Source organism: Aptenodytes forsteri, unplaced genomic scaffold (genome assembly GCF_000699145.1).
Source record: "Aptenodytes forsteri isolate BGI_AS27 unplaced genomic scaffold, ASM69914v1 Scaffold195, whole genome shotgun sequence".
NCBI classification, from domain to species: Eukaryota; Metazoa; Chordata; class Aves; order Sphenisciformes; family Spheniscidae; genus Aptenodytes; species Aptenodytes forsteri.
In genome coordinates this window covers 307,287-331,369 of record NW_008795317.1, presented here as the reverse complement: position 1 = coordinate 331,369, position 24,083 = coordinate 307,287, and the positions used below count along the sequence as shown (strand labels likewise).

Sequence of the window (24,083 nt, the reverse complement as noted above, 5' to 3'; positions counted from 1 at the left end):
TTCTTTTTTTTTTTTTTAAAACATGAGGTCATCTCACAGTTATTACTATAGTAATGACCCACTTACAAGTCCTGGGCAGTTGTGACCCTGAAGATTTTCAAACTTACTGATACAGAATTTTATTTGAAATAACATAATGTTTCCTGGGAAGTGAAAGCTATGGTCATATCTGTTTTTCCTCCTTAGTGAGAAGATTGCTACTATGTGAAGAACTGGAACGCTCATCTTGTGGCAGTGTCCTTTTTCATGGCTACCTGCCTCCTCCAGGTATTTCTGTAATCATGGTCTGATGTTGCTTGCAGTCACTTACTGCTTTAGTTTGTGGGGGCAATTGGCCGAGGTAGTTACTCTAGCTGTCAAACTGTCCAGAGAAGGCTTTCCTGTGGAAAGATTAAGATGAATGGTTGGATCAAACATGGTTCTGATTAAAAAACAAGGCTTTTATCTGTATGCTGTATGAAATGGCATATTTAGAGTACTGGGCGGGGGGTGAGTGGCATGTTAATACTAAGCAGGCTGTATTTGGTAGTAGAGCAGAGGTTCTTCAAGTACATTTCAGTTAAATGTTAACAGCATGGAGTGCTTTCTTCTTTCTGAAGGTACAGTTACTTTAGGTGCCCTATGTCTAATGACAAATCAGCACAAATGAGCTTTCCTTAACAATATTGAGTACTTGTTAGATTTTTATTTCTCTGTAGAGATGAACACAGTTCATATGTTAACCTGAAGTCTAGGGGATATCTAGCCAATTGTTGACGAGTTTTCTGAAGATAGTTCCTTAAATTGTGAATGTCAACGTAGAGAGCAAAAGCATTTTCTGTTTCAGTGTTACGATACTGCCTCATTCTTATAGCAGATGAATTAGAATTTAGATCAAAATGTATAAATATTAATCCTGTATTTTGAAAGTGAATGAATATCTGTTATATTGTTAAAGAAAGTGAATGAATATCTGTTATTTTGTTAAACTTCATGGAGTGGGACAAAACATCTCTTTTCTTTTATAGGCATTCCCAACCGTAAAATAAATAATACTGCTGGGCCACCGGCTGATGTTAGAACTGGTCAAAATGGCTCTGAAAGTGAGATTCATGGAGGTGGTGTCCAACCTACACTTGCTGGTACTGGGGAAGGTACAGTCAGGCTAGGTGAGGAATGTCAGTTTTAAAACCAAAACATATTGCAAAGATGACTGTCACTGGGAAATAAAAACTGAGTGACTATTTCTGGTTTCAGTCTGTTATTCTACATTTGTCTTATCTTAAATTGCTGAACACTTACTTAAACACTACTCCCTATACAGTATTTAAGGCTCACTGCTGCACAATCAAGACACGAGGCTGAGACAAAGGCGAAGTTCTTCATACAGTCTTAGAATGGCCCCTTAGAGAAATGCCTCACACTGTACTAAAGCCATGATAAAAACCAGACAGACCAGTGTCTCTCTGGTCTTTGTTCAGGACCTCCCTCCTGCTCTTGCACCTCTTTCTTGCTCCTGGTGCCTCTCTTGCCCTGCAAGAGACGAGTTTTTAGAGTAAAGGTAGTCTTCAGTTGTTTGACTAGCGTACTTTCCATATAAAATATATAAAAACTGTAAATAAGATAGGCTTGAATTCTGTCATTTTCCAGCTTTTGACTTTGCAAGCAAAATGATGCTGTTAGAAGTGTCATATTTCTGTTACAGTCATGTAAATTGTAGCAGTGTTAGGAAAATCTAGAGTATGTTAAAAGGTGAATCTATATCCTGGTAATATAAAAATAAGCCTTGGATATGAATTGCTGATTCTTCTTCGTGAGTTGCTGCAGGTTTGGAAGAGGGTAGTCTTGGGGAAAATGAGATAGAAGATGCAGTCTTTAGGTATTAGTTCTTTAGCGTATCAAGGTTGAGAGCTAACTCGGGGAAGCACTGCAACCTCTGCTTTCCAGTGCCATCCAACACTTCTGCCAAACCTAATTTACTTATAGATCAGAAACAGGCATGCTCCCACTAGATAATAAATGGAGGAGCTATAGGTATTCTGAGATATTGGAAATTTCAGTTTAACAGTCTGGAACAATAATACAAGGTTGTACCAACTGTTTGGAAAGAACTTTTACGAAAGAAAGCATTGTTTCTTATTTGATAACAATGCTCAAATTTTTACCAATTTGGCAGGCTTTAAAACTGAGGCATGTGCTTGCTTCTTTCTCTTTATGAACACTTTGCATTGTAGTGACTGAGATGAAGTGTCTTCCTTCCATGTAAGAACTGTAATAGTTGTAAGGATTGTGAGGAGTAATATTGCTAACTAGAATCTAGCTGAAAATGTTTCTTGAGAAACTTCATTATCAAAGTTTCTGTTGCGTATCCTAGCAGAGAACTCTATCCTGTTCTAGGTGTCTCTGCGCATCTTCTAATACCCATCACTTGACTGACTTTAGCTTTGTTGTTGTTTTTAGGATTTCCTGTGGACCCACGGAAAGTCCTAATAGTAGCTGGCCACCACAATTGGATAGTAGCTGCCTATGCCCATTTTGCTGTTTGCTACAGGTATGAATATAGTTGCTTGTCAGGTTACAGGAATCTAAAAAAATACCATAATTTGTTATGAGCAAAGCAAAAAATTTGCTTTACTCTGAAATGACAGTAGATCACATGCGTTCAGTCTGCTCCTATAAATATGAATTGCCACTTTAGCTCGTGCAAATAAATTGCTTGATAGGAATTCAAATTTTGTTCCTTTGTCAACTCTAGTTGCTTTGTCAACTCTTGATGCTGTTGCAAAAGTAATGGACTCCAATTTAACTGCTTCAAAGGCCTGTTTTTAAAGCAGGCTTTTAGAGGAAAGATTCATTTAAAAAGTTCTTCCTACTATATATGGGTTTGAAGACAGTCTGTGAAGTTAGACTGTCAAAGAACTTGAAACAGTTTAATGGATTTTTGCTACATAAGTGATTGTCTTAAACTTCAGCTTTTTGGCTTAACAGAACTTTTAAGCACTTGCTACTTCACCTGGATGGCTGAAAAAGTCTTTAAACGTCTTGTAAAGGAACTGGCTAGTTTTTAAGGCCAGGCGAAGATAAGTAACACCTTCATATTACAGAAGCTGTTTTTAGTTCACATCTGGTAGTCTTGATTTAATTGGTGGCTGTCTTTTCAATGAAAAGTAATGTTTTAACAAGAGCTGTTGCCAAAACCAAACACTGCTGTAATAGTGTGGTTCAGAAACAGAAGGGAGAATAAAGAGTGTAATGTGAATAGCTTCTTTCTTCACTGCCAAGCTGAAGCCATCGTTTGCTGCCTTTTTCACTGTAAAGAATACTAATTTACTTGCTTAAACTTTGTAACTTAAATCACATCTAACTTGTCTCTTGTATTCACCACTGCAATTTGTTTTGCTTTAATTTGTACTAAATGTGGCTCCTCTTGCTCTACTTAATGTTCTTGTTTTCAATTATGCTTAATATAGTCTGACTGGAGAAAGAGGCAATGATTTGCAATTGTCTTTGTGCTAATTGTCCCCTCCTTAGGATTTTATCTCTGACTGTTTTCCTTGGATGCTAGCTCACTTAAGTGAAAGATTCTGTCTCTTTCCTGCTTGGTAATCTACTTAAGTTCAATGGTAACAAGTCTCATTAAGTCATTAGTGATGCTTTTGATGAAGCATGTCAGACTTGAATGGTTGCTGAAAGAGGGCACAGGTCAATATGCTGATTTAAAATGCTGCTTTCCTTCTTAGTGACTCAAGGTAGCAGTCTTGTCTCGATTTGAATATTTTTTTCTTCGGGAACTTGCAAGAACTCTAGGAATACAATGGTGGAATTTTTCCCTCCTCCATTCTGCTCTTATATAGCTTTGGTAACAGTTTTTTCCCCTCTCTGCTGCATCTTAGTACCTGTCTGTTTTTTATTGCTTGACAAGTGAATTTGCCCAGACTTTTTTGAATATCTAGTGCTTGAGGAGACAGAATGCACTTAAAATGACTTCCCTCTACCCACAAATTTTAACATAGCTTGCTTATAGTACTATGCTGCAGTCAAGTGGTGTGTTTTTTAAGCTTCTTGTCAGGATCATTTTAATGTAAGGGCAACATCTGAATTTTAGCCAGAATCACTTCTCAAAGTAAGTGGTAATTTGTAGTGGACTGGACAATGAATCCCATGCAGTAAGAAATTAAATATATTCAGATGTTTAGTTTTGTGACTTTCTTTTATGCTGCTTGTAACAGATATTATTGAAATACTTAAGATAATTATTTGAGTAAAAAGCTACAGCAAAGCACAGTGCATCCTAAAGATAGTATTTTTTTTTTCCCCTTTGAAGTATGGCAGAAGTCTTCAAAACTTGATAATAAAGCTTGTGAGAATGTCTTGGTAGCCTTTAAAGGCTTATGGGTATTGCAGGCCTGCTCTTAAGTCACTTCACTACAATTTCTTCTGCATGCTGTATCACTAGAGCACAGTGATCTGCGGTGCTTCATCTCCAGGCGGGATACAATGCTGAAGTGAAAGAATGGCAACAATGGCAAAAAATACTATAGATATGTTTCTGCTTTCCATGTTAACGTTTATATGGTTTAACTGCTTAGACTTACTATGCTCTAGCACAGTTGTGAAATATCGAAGTTCTTGCCTAAAATTAAATCAGATAAATTGTGCTTTTCTGGCATCATGTAAGTCTTTAAAATTGCACAGGCAAATGATTCTGTAAAAATAAAGCTTATAGTCAATTCAGTATAGTCTGTTTACAGTGTACACTAAACACAAAATGTGACTAGATAGCACAGCTTTATGCTAGAGCATGACTGGGTGTCTTACATGATATGTGAGACACCTTGCCTCTGGAAATTAATAGAGATTTCTTCTAAAGGCTATGCTGAGCCTCATTCTCTAGCATTTGGCTAGCCCAAGCTTTTGGCTGGATCATCCACATTGGTTCAGGCTTAGACTGAGATGTCTGTTTCTGAATCTCTAACCTCTGCTCCCTGTTCCCTCCTTTGCCCTTCCAGAATTAAAGAATCATCTGGGTGGCAGCAGGTGTTCACGAGTCCCTATCTGGACTGGACAATTGAGCGAGTGGCTCTCAACGCTAAGGTGGTTGGAGGACCTCATGGAGACAAGGATAAGATGGTTGCAGTTGCCTCGGAGAGTAGCATAATCTTGTGGAGCATTCAAGATGGTGGTAGTGGCAGTGAAATTGGTAACTATAATTGCTTGGGTTTTTCTTTTGTGTGTGTGTTTAACCAGAAAGAAGTCTGTGACCTTATTTTGAGGTATGTATTATGTGTTAGGTAATCAGTTTCACAAAGTGACAAAACAAGCTATAGTAAGCAACATATTGGAGCATATTAACTTACTTCTCTGTCATGCTAGAGGAATCCTTTCTCAAAAACAAAAAGATGAATAATAAAAAAGTAGTCTGTTTACTGAACAGATACTAATACTTAACTGTTCAGTTCAGCCTGAGGTTTTTGTGTGAAGATGCAAATTAGAGTTAAACTTTTCCCTGGACTTGCATTTGAATCTAGGCCATAGTACAAAGGAACTAAGTTTCCGAGATGGAAACAGATACTGAGAGATTCTGCTCTTTTCTTTCCTTTGTCTTATTAAAGCCGTATTTTTACACGGATATGATGAAAAGGTTTCAGTTGTCTGTCAAATGTAGTTCATAAGTCGAATTTGGAAGATGAAAATTTCTTCATTTTATAACTTGGGTGTCTAGGTAGGGAAAAAGCATGCTCTACTGCCCTAAGCTTACAGGAATTACTGCTTCTACACCTTGGCGCTGAAGGACACAATTAGGGAGGCTTCAGAAATAGCAAGAAGACATTTTCAGAAATAAATATTCCTTGGTACTAATCTGATGGCTTGTCTGACTCACTGTTGTTCGAATACAGGCCAAGTTTGGGAGGCAGCGAAGAGGACGTTATTAGGAACTTCATCTAGCCTAATCCCTGGTGTTTGAATCACCACTATTATGCCAGTAATGTCTGTTTCCTCGGGCAGTGGATACTGCTAACAAAGTATGACAGCAATCTCCTTATGTGGACACTTTTCTCTGAAACTTAATGCTGAGTTAATTTGTTAATAGATGTATCTCCATAGTTGAAGTAATGAGAATTAATGTGGTCATTAATTAAAGTCAAAATGACCAAATTCAAGTTTTGATCCATGTGCCTTTAAAGGAGGAGCTTACTTGACAGATGCTCGGGCAATTTCTAGCTATGTTAACGGCTCTTGCTGCTTTTCATGCTTGAATGGGTGGAAGCACCAAGTCAGATTTGAATATGGGGAAAGGCAAAGGTCTTGCATGAGATAATGCAGCTGTATACTGCTCTTTTACTTGTGACTCATAGAGTTCTTGTATGTAATCATGGTCAGCAAAACAGAAAAGGAGTTTTCATTGTATTTAAAAAAAATAAATTTGAAAGGTGTGTCTAACAGTTGGATGTGAAATCTCTCTTTTAAACAGGGAGTAAATATTGTACTTGAGAAGCCTTTTCCTCTGTTATGCTCCCCTTGACTAAATCTTAAAGGCAAGGAAGAGTTAGCGTGACAGCTGTACTCCTGTAATAGGTGTTGCTTTAAGTACTATGCTATTACATTCCTCCTGCATTTTCTGGTTTGACTTAGCTGCTTGTGTTACCTTGGGATTTGCAATAAGATACGTGAAGCAATCTTGGATTTTTGGAAATCAAGTGCAAAGAGCGGCAAAAACCATAAGTGGACTTTTACTTCAAATAAAAACTCTAAAATATGCCAATATCATAAGGTTCTGATAACAGACTACAACTGAAAGTGGCAACAAAACTGAAGGAAGCACTTTTGCTAAACAGGCTGTACTGCATTGAAGTGACTTCGTGAAACAAAGGAAATGCCACTTGGGGCCAGGGGGAGCAGAGAGAAAGTGCCTACAGGATTGAATCTTTAGTCTGACATTGAACATTGAACAAAATGTACTGTTCCTCTTTTGGATACTAGGTCATGCTGCTTGGTTTAAAAAAACTAAAATATGCTTGTGTTAAATAGTAGTAACTTGAATATAGCTGTCTTGTTTCTTTGTAGTGGCAAATGCTTGCAGTCCTGCTTTGCGTTAGAGGTATAGTACATTGCTATCATCTTCTGAAAGAAACTGCTTGTTCCAAACAGTCGGAGCCTGGCGACACCATCCTCAGAAAATTGTGTGGGCTGGCATCTTTGTGATAGAGCTCTCCCAGAGCGCTCTCTTTCCTTTCAATATTACTTACATAAGACACTGCTGCCGGATTGCTGCTGTAAGCAGTATTTTACTGAGAGGGACCCTTTAGACAAGAGCCTGTCATTACATATAGCATTGTCTCCCCTGTGGATGGATCTCAAGATTGTTGAGCCTAAGCAGGACTGACACTTCAAATTCCTCCAGACCATTCAAGCTGTCTTCCTTGATTTCCTTGAACCTCATCCTTCTCTGGAGTAATCAATTCTACTTGTTTCTGTGGATTTTTTTATTACTGCCTTTTTCATGTGCCCTGTACTGCTGAATCTTACCTGCATCGAATGATTGTACTGTGACCTGGAAAACAGTTTAGCATTCTAATTAAAACATAAGTATATATTGAGCTTCCTGAGGTTCCTTCTTGGGGTGTAACAGAGGGCTGCTTCTTTGTTGGGAATGACACTCTGTTCATTTGAATTTGTCCAAAACAATGTTGCGAAATTTTCCAGCTATTGGGTAGTCTTGTTTTGAAGATATCTGTCTGCTGCAGTTAAAGTATATTAGTGAGGAATAATATAAATATGTAGAGTGAGCAGTATGGAATAGGAAACTCGTGAGTGAAGCCTGACACTTGGTAGTGTAATGTATCCCCAGTAGTAATGACTTTTGTACTTACCAGGCAGTAAAACATAGCCTGGAATTACTTACAAACTAAGTTACTTACAGGGCCACTTTGCTGGACTTCATAGCTGGCAAACTTGGAAATTAGCTTAGACCTTTTTAGTTTGCTGTAACTCTTAAATACATGGTACAATAAATAGTACAAAATGTAGTATGCTATCCAAGTTTGCAGTTCAATTAAAATATTCATATTGGATCTATGATGAGACTAGGAAGCTCTAAAGAGAAGACGGATTTTGTGGAAAAGCTCAGATGTTAAGGTCTGCTATAACCATAGTCATCAATGCTTGTCATGTTCTGCAATGTTTTGATTTTTATTAAGTGAAATGTTCTTGATGCCACATTTGCTTTATTTGGAAGGCCAGCGTTTGCTGGTAAGTCTTATCTTCCAGATTTTGAATAGTATGTGATGATTGGTGAAACTGGTTCCCTATATAGTATCAATTTTTAATAGCCTGTACTCTACTCATGGACTGTAACCAAACTTAAAGATCTGGAGATAAAAAGAGAAAGAAAGAAATAGGCTTTTGCAGGCTGCTTATTTTTCTGGGTTCAAGTATTTCTGCTAAAAGAGAAATTTGAATGTATCCACGTAGTGTCACATTGGGGTTGTTCAATCTTTTCCCAAGAATAAGGATGAAACCTTGTAGCTATAGTTAGTTTCTAAAATATATTTTCAGACTATGTCTATTTGACTGGACTTTAAAAAAAAAAAAAAAAGCGGTGAGAATTGGTAATATTTTAAAAGGTAATTGCAAACTGGTATGGCATAAATTTGTCTGTCTAGCAAAAACCATGAAATTACTGCTTCTTAAATGACACTTAACAGTCACAGATAAAAACCCAAACCCAAAACAACCACAAAAAATCCTGCTTGCTGTAATAGGATTTTTATTTATTTTTTAATGCCTTAGGATGTATAAAGCCATTTGAGAACATGACAGGTGTAGAAAGATAAGGAATGCATATTTCGCATGGGCTCTTCCTTCTCTTGCCTCCTTTCTCCTTCCCAAGCAATGATTGCATCAGCAGAGATGACATCAGGCTGCCGTTTAATTCAATGGAACCCAGTTTGCTGCTTGAATGGTACCTCACCTAGCACACTGCACACCCAGTTTTGGCTGTTCTTTACTTGCTACTGTAATAAATGTGACATATGATAATAGTGGAGAGATTCCATTGTTACTGTTTTTTTCTCTTTATTTTAGATGAGCTTCACAGACTCTTCATTTTTTGTAGGAGTGTTCAGTCTTGGAGTCCCTGTAGATGCTCTCTTCTTCATTGGCAACCAGTTGGTGGCTACAAGCCATACAGGGAAAGTAGGAGTGTGGAACGCTGTGACTCAGCATTGGCAGGTGTGTTCAATTCAATTTTCCGCATCGCTTTTAATGAGCTGGTATGTCTCTCTAGTGAAAAGAGAATAAAATAATCTAAAAGCATGTATGAAATGCTTGTCACAGGGTTTTCAGCCCTGACTTGTGTTATGGAGTTTGCCACCTTGGTATCTGAGTATTGTGCCTGTGAGCAGACTGTTGAATTGTTTGGTGGTACTACCAAGCATGCTTTTTAGGCTTTCAAATAAAAGGACGTGGTGTGATTTGGGGTAATAAATGTCAAGTGTGTGTATATTTAAACTTCGTTGTGGATTACTAACTTTGTAAAAATTCGCTAGGGTCATAGGAAATAAAAAAAAAAATTGTGGGGAATGTGTGACAGCAATTTCTGCACTGTCTGAAAGAAGAAGAAAACAACTTAAGAAGCCAGTCTGATATCTGGGGATCTCAAAAGTTGTTTTACAATGGGAGACCCTTCTTCAGCAGAAATATACATGGTGCTTTAAAGATGTCTGTCTTGCACATGGATGCTTCTGGCTGCACTGACTTTATTCCTGTTGTCAGAATGCATATTAAATAGAGAGATCCTTGGAGTCTGTATGAGTCTGAGAAAACAGTCGAGCGTTCATGTGAATAACAAAGCTTGTAACACAGCCAGATAGATGTACGTCTTTGGCACAAAACCTGGATGCAATAAAAATCCCCAAATTGCCTTGCAAATACCAAGAGGCAGAACTGACCTGAGGCTGCTGCACTGTTTGCTGACTAAGTTCTGATTCAACCCTTAAGTGACAGTACTGCTAACAAATAACACAGATAATAAGCATGGGATAGCACTGCTTCTGCAGCAGAGGCAGACATGTTAGCATGGTCTTGAATGAAACAAAATGTTATTTAAAGCTCTATTGATGCCTTGCAAAATCTTCTGTTAAGAGACAACTTAATGCTATGTGACAAGCTGGCGTCTGACAATATTTTTCTAAAGGAGCAAGTCATAAGGAATAAAAACTGATGTCCCATTCATCTTCTTTGTTTCCAGGGGGAGCCACAGAAATCTTTCTGATCGCATTAATAATTCCTCAGTTTGACTGACTATTCCTTTAGTGAAAGCATTTCTTATTGAAGAGTAGAAAATCTTTAAGAGGGGCTTATATGCCAGGATGTTGTAAAACCAAGTTTTTTGACTTTCTAATTTTATTTTTTTTTCTAGAGGATGAGAATGACTCCCTTTAAAAAACAAAACAAAAACACAAAACCAAAACAACAAACCAAACCCAAAAAAACTCCAAATCCAACCAGTTTCAAGGTGCTTTCTGTACCTCAGGCTCTTTTGTTAGTAAGGAGAAAAAAAAAATCTTCCTTTAGAAGAGATCTTCATCTCCCTTTAGAACACGTTCTTCTTGAAGAACCCCATAAAGACTTAAGTGTCAGGGTTGTATCTCTGATCTTCAAATTCCTCATGAGAATACATGATATTTGTGTAACTGCTTTCCATGAGTTGCCCGTAGCTCTGGACTTAGTATGTAATCATGCTTGCTGCAGTGAGAGAGGTTTTGAGGAACAGAATGTGCCAGTGCCCCATTTCAGACCAACAACTTTGTTTCCTTTCAGGCTTTCTTTCCTGATGCTTTTCTAAGTTATACTTTAAGGAGGCTTAGTTTGTGCAAAGCTATCCTTCCTTAAACTGTGATTTTTGTATTTGATGTATTGCACCCTGAAGATGTAAATCTGACCCCCAGGAAAATATGCAGAAGCTATATTCATGTTGCAGCCTTCTCTGTAGGGCTAAGTGATAGGCTTAGAATATGTTTTAGGGGCTTACAGATTTTCCTTAGGTTAGGAATTGGTACTGGTTTAGAGTGCTAGCTCTTTGGGGTGCGGGGAAGTTTCTTTGGTTGATTTGTTTTGCTTTTATTCAACAGATTCATTGTAGGTATTTTGCAAATGATTTTGCAAGTTTCTGAAGCAATCAGAAGGATGCTGCTGGTCAGAGAGAAACGAGAACTTAAGCTGAAATTTCCATGAATTAGTATTCAGTGTCCATTAAGTGGACTGACTGAAACATATGGAGTACAGGACAAATGCTATGACTTTGTGCATGTTTGAGTGCTCTGGATAAAATGGCTTTTGGCTTTTTCCTCCTCAGGGCTGAAGCAAAAAAGAATTGATTGAGATAGGGGATCATACCTAGGATAAGCTAAACTTTTTCTTCTTTCCTTGAGATCTCTGTCCCACCTGAGGGGATAAGCACTCCTTTTGATCCTAGAGGGCAAAGAGAGGACATTCTTAATCCCTTACCTTAAGTTGTAGACCAGTAAGTAAAATATGACAGGGCTGCCTTCCAGTTTACTCAGTGTGGATGTGTATTGGAAGTGGGAAGTTGTAATGGGACAATAATTTTTTTTTTTTTTTCCCCTCATTATATATCTGCTGAAGGCTGAGATCTCCATAGAGGCTGGCAGAGGGACACAAGAACTGGGGGTAAAGGAAGGCTTAGAGAGGCAACACTTAGTTCCTTTGCCCAGCAACCTCTTAAGAAGTTGTCAGAAAGGGAAGAAGGGATAGGACAGAAAGTGTGAAGTACACTCATTTTGCGTATTGGAAAAAAAATCCTCTTTTGAAGATGTGGTTTAGCTGCAACGCTCTAAACTTTGTGCCTTCACATGGAGAAGGATCTTCCAGAACAGTTGTTCTAACTTGTCTGCATGCTTCTGCTGAACTCCATGGCTTAAGATCCAGTTTGGTAGAGGAATGTGATCTACCAGCAGTACTTTAAGAATGCCACTGTATGTGCGAGTGTGTGCACAACAGCTTCAGACCAGTACCAAACTCAGGTGTTCTTCAACAAAATGTACTGAAAGTGTCTGAAAACTGAGAAAGTAGCAACCTAACTTCTTGATTTGTTTATTTTTATTTTTTTTCCTTTCTGTTTGCACTAGGTTCAGGATGTTGTTCCTATCACAAGCTATGATACTGCTGGGTCTTTTCTGCTGCTGGGCTGTAACAATGGCTCTATCTACTATATAGGTAAGAAATGGGGGCAGGGCAGAATAAAAAGGAGGTGGTATTGAGCAGCTTTGTTCTTAAACTCTGTAGTTGGTCTAAGTTGCATCAGAACAACTCTGTCTATTCAGAGTAACAAACAAATGCCTCTTCCCCACAGACATGCAGAAGTTCCCATTGCGAATGAAAGACAATGATCTTCTAGTGACAGAATTGTACCATGATCCCTCCAATGATGCTATCACAGCGCTCAGTGTCTACCTCACACCTAAAACAAGTCAGTATTCTATCGCTGTCTCTTTGGTGAGAGTCTGTTACCGATGTGGGTTTTACCTTTTTTCTAAATGGACTTTTTCTATTGCTGCATAGCAGAGCTAAAGCAGACAAGGTAGCCCTTGACATAAACAATGAATTTTTCTTCATTTAGTCATATTCAAATGAATGATGAACACTAGGCGTAACTGTTTCCCCTTACATCTGTACATATGTATAAATAGGTACATGTACTTACATGTATGTCTGCATACGCTTGTACATCATGCATTATACATTAATGTATAATGTAATAACATAATGCATCATATATTAATGCTTGTGCATAAAGTACCTTTGCTGGTTTTAAGCCTTTTACACAAGATATGCACTTAGATAATGAGTTGTATTCACTGAAATAGTTTCTGGTCAACTGGAGGTGGGGGGGAGACAACCTTGCTGTTGTGTCTAACCTTATAACCAATATACTAAAAACCATTTCCATACGCAGCTGAATGATGCTTAGCTATTGTGTCTATACACCCTTTTGCAATCACAGTGCAGCTATCTTTTAAATTAAAAAAAAAATAAAATACAACAAACAAACAAAAAACCCCATCCCAAACCAAAGCAAAACCCCCCAAAAAACAGACTGGGAGAAAGTGATTACTCACATAACTGTATCGATACCAGAGTGACCTTTTTAACTACAGTCCTCCCTGCTCTTGCCTTGCTTTCCCGTTTGTCTCCCACTAAGGCAGAAAAATAAACTGTATGTGGCACGTGTTGACCATATCACTGTGAGGAGTGCCAGAATCTCCAGTCATATGACTTTATCCATCTCTTCTTTCACTTCCAGGAGGGAGGAGAGAATGGGAGAGAAGGCTGTTGTTAAGACGGTGTTGAAGAGTGTAGTATGGGATTGAACAAATGTTGGGTTTCTTAAGTGGCAAAATGTCCTCTCTGTTCATGGGAAAATAATGACTAAACAGTGTTTAAAATAAATATCTATCTTACTGTGGAAGCTTAGAAATACTATTTTCTACTGCCTCATTCCCTGGCCCCAGTAAGACAAGCTTTCATTCCTGGGGGGAACAACTGTGTTCTTGCTTGCTTTAGGTGTAAGTGGCAATTGGATTGAGATTGCATATGGCACAAGCTCTGGAGCAGTGAGGGTGATTGTACAGCACCCTGAAACAGTTGGGTCTGGGCCTCAGCTCTTTCAGACCTTCACAGTTCATCGAAGTCCTGTTACGAAGATCATGCTCTCAGAGAAACACCTTGTGTCAGGTAATCTTTTTTTCTGTGCACAAATTTGTATTGGCGGTTCTCCCCTCTTCCGGAGCAATGAAGTATTTGCTTTATAAATTGCATTGTTCCCACGTGGGATAGAAATAAGTTGGACAGATTTGGGGGTGGGGGAGGGGCTACTTTGGCTTGGATCCTCTTTCTTAAAGTAAGCATTCTTCAAAGCCTTTAGCAGTTAAAAGGCCTAGGTTTTATTTGACCAGATACTGAAACAACTAACTCTTTCATTTGTGTCTTATTCCAAGGTTGCCATTTGTGGAAATAAAAGGGTTTGTAAACAAATGTATCCCTGTCAAGTCTTATTGTTGTGGGCAGGTCCTTTAGGACTTGTCTTCTTTTAACAGCCTTTCAGGAGCTTTCTGGGTTGCAGCAAAATGTGCACCATCTCCTCTTGGGCCCTAGAAAAAGCCTTCCCATGGCTTCCAAAGGCTGTCTGTGTTTCTTCTTTTCTCAGCAGTCTCCCAGTGTTTGTTGTGCTATCCTGTTTGTCCTGTCTTATGCTCAGGAAAGTGTCTTGCTTTCAGGGAAGATGCAATCGCTCTTCCCTCTGTAAGAATCTATTTCACCCAGAATCCAGCAACCAGGGCATGACAGAGAACAGCTTTACCTTCTGCTGCTACCCCCATTTTTTTTTAAAAAGGAACAGGAAACATGGCATCCAATTATACTGCAAACAAACAGCCCAGAGGTCATCCATTGCCCTGCAACTTGGTGCCGGGAAAGGGCACATCAGTATGTAGAAAACTGAGTAACTGATGAATGAAATAGATGAGCACTGTTGTGTGACCAGGGTTCTGCTGCCAGACTGCTCTCATGACATGTCTTGTCCTAGCATCTGCGCACAGAGGATGGAAGTGTGCTGTAGGCTACTGGTGCTGACTCAGTCAGACCTTAATGTTGTGTTCCACCTGCCTCAGTTTGTTTCTTGAATTTCTGTGGGAAGAGACAAAACTAATAGAAAACAGGACATCAGCAACGATTTGTAGATTGTTAGATAATTGTCTGGAGGTGCTATATGACCTGACATTGACTAAATTCTGCTTGATTGCTCAATCTTGAAAAACTATCATATAGAAATCATTAGAGAAGTTTATCTCAAAAGTTTTGTCATCCTCTGTAAATGTCATTGTACATCTTTTCCTTTCTAGTTTGCGCTGATAACAATCATGTACGGACATGGACTGTGACTCGGTTCCGGGGCATGATTTCAACTCAGCCAGGCTCAACACCTCTTGCATCATTCAAAATCTTATCCCTGGAGGAAGCAGAGAGTCATGGCAGTTACTGTTCTGGAAATGACATTGGTAGGATGTCTCTCGAATGTGCTGTGCTGAGCCTGTACATTCACTGGTCTCATAAAGGTTTAACAGACCTTCAACCCTATAACATGCAAGTCAGCTGATGGGTGTAAGCTCTTATATACTGCTCCCCCCTTGAAAAGATGGCAGAGATCTGTAAGATTCACCTGGAAATACTCACTATTTAGGCTGTATAGAGTGAGTACACTTAAAGGGCTTACTCTGAAGGTGAGAAAAAGAGTAGGGAAAAACTTTCGATCACAGATGCTATACCTCTTCCTTGAGCAAACTGATGTAGCATTTCACTTTTGGTTTAACTAGAGAATATCAGAAAGCACAGGAGATTGTATTAAAGCAGGTGAGCATAACAAGGTTTGGGTCTACTGCAAATTCCAGTTCACTGTTCAGTTGGGGTTAAATGATGCACATGTGAAAAATTCTTAAATGAATTTGAAGTTGTGACAAAGCTTACTGAAGCCTTGAAACGACAGAGGCAAATGGTGCTAGCACATTGCTATAGCAAGATACTGAAGGAATGCATGTCAGTAAATGTGAGTAGACAGATAGGCTAGATTCCTTTTGTGGTCCGAGTCTTGCAAATGAACCTTTGATGAATAGGATGCCCTATGAACACAGAGTGGGGTCAGTCCTATGGCAAGAAATCTGATTAAGCATTTAGACATCTAGGAGCTACAAAATAAGAAAGTACTTATTATTATAGAGGCCTAACGTAAAGTCTGTACTGACATAGGAATTCCTCCAGGAATATACAGGAAGCTCAGGAATGGGTGTCCTTTAAAACAAATGAACAAAAAACACCCTTAAGATTTGTATCTGTAGAGGCTCCTAACTATTAGATGGCTTTTTCTAGCTATTAGTTGTCTTTGGTTCCCTGGGCCCGATGCTTTAAAGTTGCAGTGATCATAATATGAGTTTGGGTCTTCAGGACTGTGTGGGGAAGGTGGTGAGGGAATTGAAACAAAAACCCCCAAAAAAGTGATCTGTCGTCTTTTCTCTAGGACCCTTTGGTGAACGTGATGATCAACAGGTGTTTATCCAAAAAGTTGTTCCCATCACCAATAAGCTCTTTGTAAGGCTGTCTTCAACTGGGAAAAGGTACCTTCGTGTTAGGTTTTTAAGCGGGAAGGGAGCAGGACTCTTCAGGTGGTGGGGTCTCCCATCCCTTGGGGATGCATGCGGTTGCACTTAGTAAGTTTCTAATGTGCTTGACAGCTCTGGCTGAACTCTGGTTTGTGTGCTAGTAACAGAACTGTACTTAACGATCTAGTCTGTTACCTAGAAGCCAAATGGCATTTTGAAAAAATGTGGTATCAGAGACTCCATGATGGCTCACCTGCTGAGCTCACAAAACAAACATTTGTGTGCCTATGCAGAATCTGCACCTCTCAGCCATGGTACGATGCTAACATTAAATTGCAAAACTAATGCTGAAGTTGCTGGTGGCAGGGATTATGCTGCTCACAAACGTAGACAGGGAAGCAGCCTCTCTCTTTCTTTGCACTTGTCTTTGAAGATATTGGAACCTTTAAAACTGAGAGGCTGTCTTCTAGGTCAGCTACACAATTATTTACTTAGGCTTGACTTCATAATATTCTACTACATTGCTGCCAATGTAGTAAAAAAAGTTGCCAAATAACCACAAGCTGCTTTTCTTCCGGTTAGGCTAGGAAGATGGCAAGAGATCAGAAAAGATGGTGCATCTCAGTTCTATGCTTCTTATTAGGCAAGAGATGCAAGAATAACAACTTTGAATCTGGGTGAAAACATTCATGCCTTAACACTATAGGCATCTGAATTGAGGACAGAAGCCCTGCGGATTACTGATGTGCCTTCCCCACCCCCCCCCACCCCTTACTTCAGGCTAGATTTGTATGTAGTGGAGAGTTTTATTAGATGACTTATTTTGGCACTTCCTGGGTAAAAAGCTCAATACAAGGGGCCAGTAAAACAAATTACCCAGAATATGTGAGGTTCTGGTGTGGAGTCAGGCTTAGCAGCTTAGTTTTGGGACTCCTTTTCCTCTCACTCCCCACATAAGCTACTAAAATAAAGGGAAGAAACCAATGGAGATCTACCATGCCAAGTGATATTGCAGTTGTCATAAGACAAAAGTTATATGTATAGATAACCTTGGATTTATCGTCCTTGGATTTTTTTTGCATATCTTTTATATGGTTAAATGTGCTGTTTGTGCAGGTTAGTTTCCTGGAGCGTCTAGCATATGAAGGGACTAGTTGCTGTCATTGTTGTGAGAGCCTTAGGTTTCTAACCATTGCAAACTGAAAATAGACATCGAACGTATGGGGGTTCCCTAATAAAAATAAGTAGTGAGACTGCAGAGGGATTGGGCGGGAAGGTACTGTCTGCAGCTGAGCAGCAATGCTGGTCTTGCAGGGGAAGGAATTTCGTCTGGAAGAAAGGTCTTTTTCTGATGGCAAGTTTGGTGCCTTCTCAGAAGATGAAAACAGTACTGACTTTACTGACTAAACTCTGCCAGGTGCAATTGTTTTGGTAACTTGGGGTTTCTCTTCCTGTAGGATCTGTGAGATCCAGGCAGTTGACTGTACTACCATCTCGTCATTTACTGTGCGAGAATGTGAAGGATCCAGCAGAATGGGCTCCCGGCCACGCCGCTACCTCTTCACTGGGCATTCAAATGGCAGCATCCAGATGTGGGACCTGACCACAGCTATGGACATGGTTAATAAGAGTGAAGACAAAGGTAAGTTCTGTTGTGCCAGGACTGTGATGTCATTCTTTTTCTGTCCTCACATGTGCATGACTACGGTAAGTGGACTTGGGCACTAAGAGCTGTCTCTTTCAGACGTTGGCGGCCCCACAGAGGAAGAGCTGCTCAAGTTACTTGACCAGTGTGACTTGAGTACGTCTCGCTGTGCCACACCCAACATCAGTCCTGCCACCTCAGTAGTTCAGCCAAACCGGCTTCGGGAATCTAATTCCAGGTAGGTCAGCAAGGGTGGCACCTGCTGCAGACACCAAAGGTTTTACCCTTCAGGGTAGGCAAAGCGGGGTTTGGCGACCTGAATGCTGTAGCTGAGCCCCTGAATCCATGCCCTGAGTGTCTTGAACTACACACACGTACGCCTTGATTTCTGTTGGTTTATATGTGTGCGGATTGAAGTATCATACGAGAATTTGGAAGTAAGTGATCTGGAAGCCCTTGTGTGGGGGTTATGATGCTCTCTTAGTGGGAGTTGCAGTGGTGGGTGGGAGCAGGGCGTGCAGAAGAACCGGCTGCTATTCTCAGCCTAATATCTGCTCTTCTTGTCCTTGGTTGTTGGTTTTCTTTTTTTGAAGCCTCCAATTGCAGCACCACGAAACAATCCATGAAACAGCCACGTATGGTTCTGTGCGGCCATACAGAGAAAGCCCTCTATTGGCAAGAGCAAGGCGGACGGAGAGCTTTCACAGTTACCGGGACTTCCAGGCTTTCAACTTATCCAGCAAAAGCCCAACGGAAAAGGCAGCTGCTGCAAACGGGAATTCAAGCCAGACAGAGGCCAGGAAGGCAACAGCGGAGGGCAGTGCAGCTGAGAGGAAGGCAGTCCTGACAACAGCAGTTGAAGTGCGAGGCACAGGCATGACAGATGCAGGTGGGTGTTGCAGTACAGAGGTTCACCATCTGCCAGAGAGTTCTCTGGATCTCAAAAGAAGAGGACCAGAAGAGGAGAGTGAAGCCAAAGCAGAAAGCAGAAAGAAAATGGGGTTTGAAGGAGCTGGCTTCCTGGGAAGGAAGAAAGTGCCTCTCCTGCCCTCTACACCAGCCCTTGCTGAAGGTGGGCCTGAATTACCTGGTGTGGCTTCTCCATCGCCTACGAAGACAGCTGCTTCACCACGTCACCGGAAGAATGACTCATCCTGCCAAGACTATGGCTTGTGAAAACATGACTGGTGGGAAAGATGAGGTGCAGGTGCCCTCTGGCTGGTAGCAGGCATAACATTACGTCTTGTGGGTTGTTTCTTGAATGGGACTTTGTTCTGATACCCAGAATGAAAATTGTAAGCTTATGAGAAAGGACCTGGCTGCCGCCAAACCTTTGAAGAGTTGTCCACCTCAATGTGTGGCGTTACGTAATGCTCCAGTATGTAGTACGGTACTTGGTCCAAAATACTGTTGTGCATTTTTGCGTAAACATGGTCAGGCATGTGGTATGTTGTGATTATTTTTGTTTTGGGGGAAGGGAGGGTGCTAAAGGAATACTTGATTGCTCAGTGGAAGATGCCTTTTAGACGCAGCCACACATTGCTCTGCAGAGCTGCTGCTGTCTTGGCTGGATTTTGCCTAATTCACAGGGCTGCCTCTGTAGTCTTAAGAATGGAATCCTTGCTCTGTATGCTGCTGTCTGAAATCTGAAATGTTTTGTCCAGGTTAAAGAGGAAGCTATTTAAAATAGCATATTATTTTGTCTTAGTCCAAATAAACTGCCAGAGGAACGTTGCTTGTGCTTTCTGAAAATGTGTGGTATCAGATGATGGGTCTTGCTGATTGTGGCTGAGAGTGTGCGTAAAAATATGCTTGGCAGAATACACAGAACTGGCAGTCTCTTGAGGGCTTCCTTGTCACTTTCTCTTGAAAAAGGACAGAGATGAATATGGGAATAGGTTTAGTGTCATGGTATAATAATTCTCAATTACAAGTGCCTTGACATGATATTTCCTACCTGTGTTGCACTGGCTGCTTGCTGTTTGCTCCTAGCTTACTGTGGGTGGTGAGCAAATTTTATTGCCTGTAGATTAGTAATACATAAGCAAAAGGGAAAACTGTGACAGCAAGTGTTTAATAGGGAGTGGGTTAGGAGGTTTTCTACCTCTGAAAAAGCATGCTTGGAGTTAAGCATTAATTAATGGCTTTTTTTATTTTTTTTTTTAGACTTGAGCCGAGAGGGTGGGGAAGAGGGAGGGAGAGGATGCAAAGGTTAAAGCAACTCTGTAAGAATTCCTTCATTTGCTGTTTATTCGCCTGTGCCTGAACGCGATTTTGTGGTGGAGCTTTGTCAGGCCAGGAAAAGACATGGCTATGCTGCCACGAAGGCCTCTTTTAGCCACATGCTGTTTTTTGGACAGGTAAAAGACTTTCCTTTACCAAACACACTGCCTCCTCCCACCCCCACAACCCTCCTCAACTGTGAAAGTTGGATGAGAGACAAAGATGAGAGCCTCTACCTTCACAGTCTTCTACTACTGTATGACTTAGGGATTTTCAAACTGTTCTCTTACCTTTCTGAGGTGTCAGCGCTAACACGCAGTTTTTACTATACAGTTAAAGAGATGGTGAAAGAAAGGCCAACTTACCCCCCCACATCCCCTCCCAACAAACAGTTTTATCTTTTAATTAGTGGGCATGGGGTGGGGAAACAGCAGCCCTATCCCCTCCCCGAAAGGCCATGCAGGCTGCTTTTGGCAAGTTACCCACTTCCCATTTTCTAGAGAAGGTGGTTGTGTTCTTCAGAGGTGGGTGTCAGTGAATGTGGTGTGCTCCTTGGTGACTGTGCTGAAGCCTTTGATGACATTGACAAGATCTTCTTCATCTACATACTGTTAGGAGAGGAGAAAAAAAAAGCATGTAAGTCAAAGCTGTACCAGACTAAAGGCGATTCCTTCATTTCTCTTTCTTCCCACCCCCTAAAAGGTGGTTCTGAAATGGTCAGATAAATAAGTGCATTTTTTCCTCTCTCATTCCTCCCAGCATGCGGTAAGAACCTAAGGCGCTCAAGCACCTGAATCCAAACCATCTAGATTTTCATAGTAAGCAGTAAGTTAAAAAAAAAAAAAAAAATTAATTACTGTATATATCTGACAAATGGTAAATAAAATAGTGTTTGTTACAGTGTGATGGGGAACTTGGAGAGGTGAAAAGAAAAAGAATACATGTTTACATTTATGTTTTGTATAACAACCACGTCGCCCATGATTTAGGTAAGATTTTGTTCTTCAAGCTTCTAAAGGAGGGTCTGAGCTTCTTCCAACTGCACTCATGCTAATGCATTGAGCCAGAGAAAGAGTTGAAAGCAGGAGAAAAATAAATGGTTTGTTTCCATAGCATAAAGAGATCGCCAGCGGTGTTACTGCAGGTACGTGTCCTGGGCCACTTCAACCATTCAGTATATTAATTTGCAAGATGGACAAAGGGTTGAACAAAACTTGCTGACAGTCCTAAGCTACTGAGTGTAATAAAGGGAAGAACTGAGTGAAAAGCATTGCAGGAGGTTTGTGTGCAAGAGAGTAGCTGAGGAACGCAGGAGCAGAGGCAGTTAGGTTCAGGGAAATGTAAAGCAGTGTACAGAGGGTGGACAGAAGAGCCCAGCTTTGTACATATAGTTGCTGATTTTAAAAAGCAGCTGAGCTCGTGCTGTCAGGGTTGTTTGCTACCAAAAGTGAGAGGATGTCTTTGTTCTCCTGTTCCTACCACTTCTGAAACTCATTGGAGTATTCTGTAAACCAGTTCTAACATACCAACATGCAGTCTGCGTACGGGGGGGGTTGCAAGCTAAACCAAATCGTGGTGTTAGCACAAGATAAGCAGATAGAGCAAGAGCTTCCTTTCTTAGCATTGGGAAGCTGTTCTTTTGGCTGAGATCATGCAGAGGTACGCCCTTGGTGGGCTGTTAGTTCGCGAGGAATTAAATCAGGAGGATGTGATATCTCTGAGAAAATGACTTAAGGCTGAGTCACAATACCGTTGACGCAGGAAGTCCATGAGCTGCAGAGTGCAGGTTGGAAGGTTAACCTGTACCTATAGGGGTTTTGCCTAGAGCTAAGTATCGCTATATTCTTACTTAAGCCTTACCAGCTTCCTTGGTCCTGCTGTTATGGTCTAAGCAGGTGTGGCAGCCATGGTAGCAGCACCCCTGTACTGTGGCATGCCTATACGTTCCAGTCCTTCCTAGCTGTTTGGTTTCCTGAAGGCAAAAGCCCAAGGAAGCTGCCTGGATTTGTGTGCCAGACCATCCTCCAGTTCACTTTGCATTTTGGACAAGATCCGCTCAATGATAATGGCACACTCCATCTAACTTTGTTACTACCTCACATGCCCCTGACCCCCATCTGTCCCCTTTTTAGGAACCTTATTAGCTCTTTCTGGGAGCAGAGGCATCTCGCTGGCCCCCGAACCTCTTCCCACACGTTTGCTCAGGGAAGGGTGGAGGTTAAAAAGCCTGTTTCCTGGTGACGAAGAGGAAGGGAAGTTGCCACTGTCCTTGACTTGAGAATCATAACTTCTTGTATCTGTGTGTTCAGGTCCATGTTGGTGACACTGGCCAATCCTGTCCTTTCCTATATTAAAAGACAGATACTCTGCCTGCCCCCCCCCCCAACCTCCTAGTCCCATGTGGGCAGAGTTTGAAGTCATTTGTCACGAATGCCAGAAGATCTGAGCATTCACACAATCTCTGCATTGTGACTGAGGAGAGGACAGAGAGCAGGTTTCATCAGCAATTGGGTCCAAGGTCACAGAACAGGAGTCACTAGAACACAAGCTCCTGCTTCTGGCACTGAATGTGTGAAGGACGCAAAGACATCCCTCCTCACACGTACATTTGCTGAAATGTATGGAGAGAAAAGCCTATGAGTTGACCAAATAGAGGGAATTCTTCAAGGTGCATATCCCTGGTAGACCATGGAGTTATTGGTTCAAAGGAAACCACAGGCAGCTGCATGTGGACCCCTCACATCCTATAAGAGCGGCTCCAGACAAGAGCGATAGGCAGGAAAGATTTTGAGGATCTAATCTCTGACCATGTCCTTCTAGGTCTTTTGGCTATATCTCCAGCAGCTTTTGATATTTAGACCTTTTCATGATTCTAACAGAACAAACAAATCACTAAGCAGCTGACACACAACAGCATCACAGAGGAACAGGAGTCCTTACCAAGCCACGACCGGTAGTGCGATGACTGCGAATAATGGCATCCCAAGGTGGTTCTTCAGCAAGAGACTTTTTGTCATAGAGGTTGAGCAGCTGGCTGACACTACGATGAAGAGAGGCTTGGGAATATGTGCGACTGAGCTGGCTCTGACTTGGTCTTCTTGCCCCAGATGCGATATGGACGCTATGGTTGCTCATGGGAGAACCAGCTCCTGGAATTTTTGTATCTGCCAGCCCCTACGAGGAAGACACAAACTAATACATCAAAAATAAAGGGCATGGTCTCAAACACTCTATCTGAACAAAACCAAAGCAGGAGTGGAAGAGAACAAACTCATGCTTCAAAAATCATGCAGAGTTATAAACAGGAGAAAAGGAAAAAAAAAAATGGACCTTTCCCCATTGTAGGACAGTCATATTAAAAAGGAAAAAACCCAACCCTGTAAAACAGGACTTTCCTCTCCCTAATTTTTTTTTTTTTAAAGTAGCCAACAGGCAGAGGTCCAAAGATTTTTTGACTACCAGAATGATAGCCCAGACTTGCACAGCAAGGGGATGTTAGCAGACTTCCTTTTTCAGTTATCACGACCAGGGAAAAGACATTCACCCACCAGGAGAAACATGCAATGTAAGATGCCTTCGTGCATGCTCTTTGGGTCACCTGGCACATCACGCATCTTGCAACTCTGCAAGCTAACAACTCTACCTCGAAGTGCATTGTGTAACTTTTGAGAGTGACACTGCTTGATGAATCAGACGTGTCAGCAATGGTCTCAAACTGAGATTAAAGAGAGGGAGGAAAAGCATTAGGGCAGGGCAAGGTGCAACGCAGGTGCAGTCTGTTCCTTACGGAGGGTGTGAATTAGCTGCAGCTCTGTGAAGGGGAGCAATGTAGCAGGATGTGGGGGACTAAGAGAACTGGCAAAGATGAGGCAGTATTTAACTTTTAACTGGTCATCGAGTACCGCGTGGGCAGCCAGCATTGCTTGCCACACAACCTCACTAACAATTGTAAAACACAAGCGATTTTGCCACTTCATAGTAGCTCTATCCTAACTTCTCAGATTAAGTCCTTCAACTGATGCACTGTAGAATCTTCCTTTCTATTAAGTCCATGAGCTTCTGGA

The 24,083-nt window shown here is 41.0% G+C and overlaps 2 protein-coding genes across 2 annotated transcripts in view; one reads left to right on the top strand and one right to left on the bottom strand.

Moving 5' to 3' along the window:
• The window catches only part of KCTD3 (potassium channel tetramerization domain containing 3), a 23,640-nt gene extending 4,109 nt beyond the window's left edge, over window positions 1-19,531 (top strand). The window contains exons 4-16 of the mRNA XM_009279578.1: window positions 152-267; window positions 1,008-1,148; window positions 2,440-2,530; window positions 4,989-5,179; window positions 9,095-9,210; window positions 12,129-12,216; window positions 12,353-12,469; window positions 13,564-13,734; window positions 14,901-15,056; window positions 16,070-16,166; window positions 17,609-17,793; window positions 17,896-18,034; window positions 18,390-19,531. Coding sequence (XP_009277853.1) covers window positions 152-267; window positions 1,008-1,148; window positions 2,440-2,530; window positions 4,989-5,179; window positions 9,095-9,210; window positions 12,129-12,216; window positions 12,353-12,469; window positions 13,564-13,734; window positions 14,901-15,056; window positions 16,070-16,166; window positions 17,609-17,793; window positions 17,896-18,034; window positions 18,390-18,972 — 2,191 coding nt within the window. The 3' untranslated portion in view covers window positions 18,973-19,531. The remainder of the gene's footprint in view (window positions 1-151; window positions 268-1,007; window positions 1,149-2,439; window positions 2,531-4,988; window positions 5,180-9,094; window positions 9,211-12,128; window positions 12,217-12,352; window positions 12,470-13,563; window positions 13,735-14,900; window positions 15,057-16,069; window positions 16,167-17,608; window positions 17,794-17,895; window positions 18,035-18,389) is intronic.
• Window positions 19,532-20,537: 1,006 nt separating this feature from the next.
• The window catches only part of LOC103899194 (usherin), a gene marked incomplete at its 5' end in the record, with an annotated part of 310,634 nt that continues 307,088 nt past the window's right edge, over window positions 20,538-24,083 (bottom strand). Inside the window, 3 exons of the mRNA XM_019472152.1 lie at window positions 20,538-20,627; window positions 22,960-23,193; window positions 23,663-23,734. Coding sequence (XP_019327697.1) covers window positions 20,538-20,627; window positions 22,960-23,193; window positions 23,663-23,734 — 396 coding nt within the window. The remainder of the gene's footprint in view (window positions 20,628-22,959; window positions 23,194-23,662; window positions 23,735-24,083) is intronic.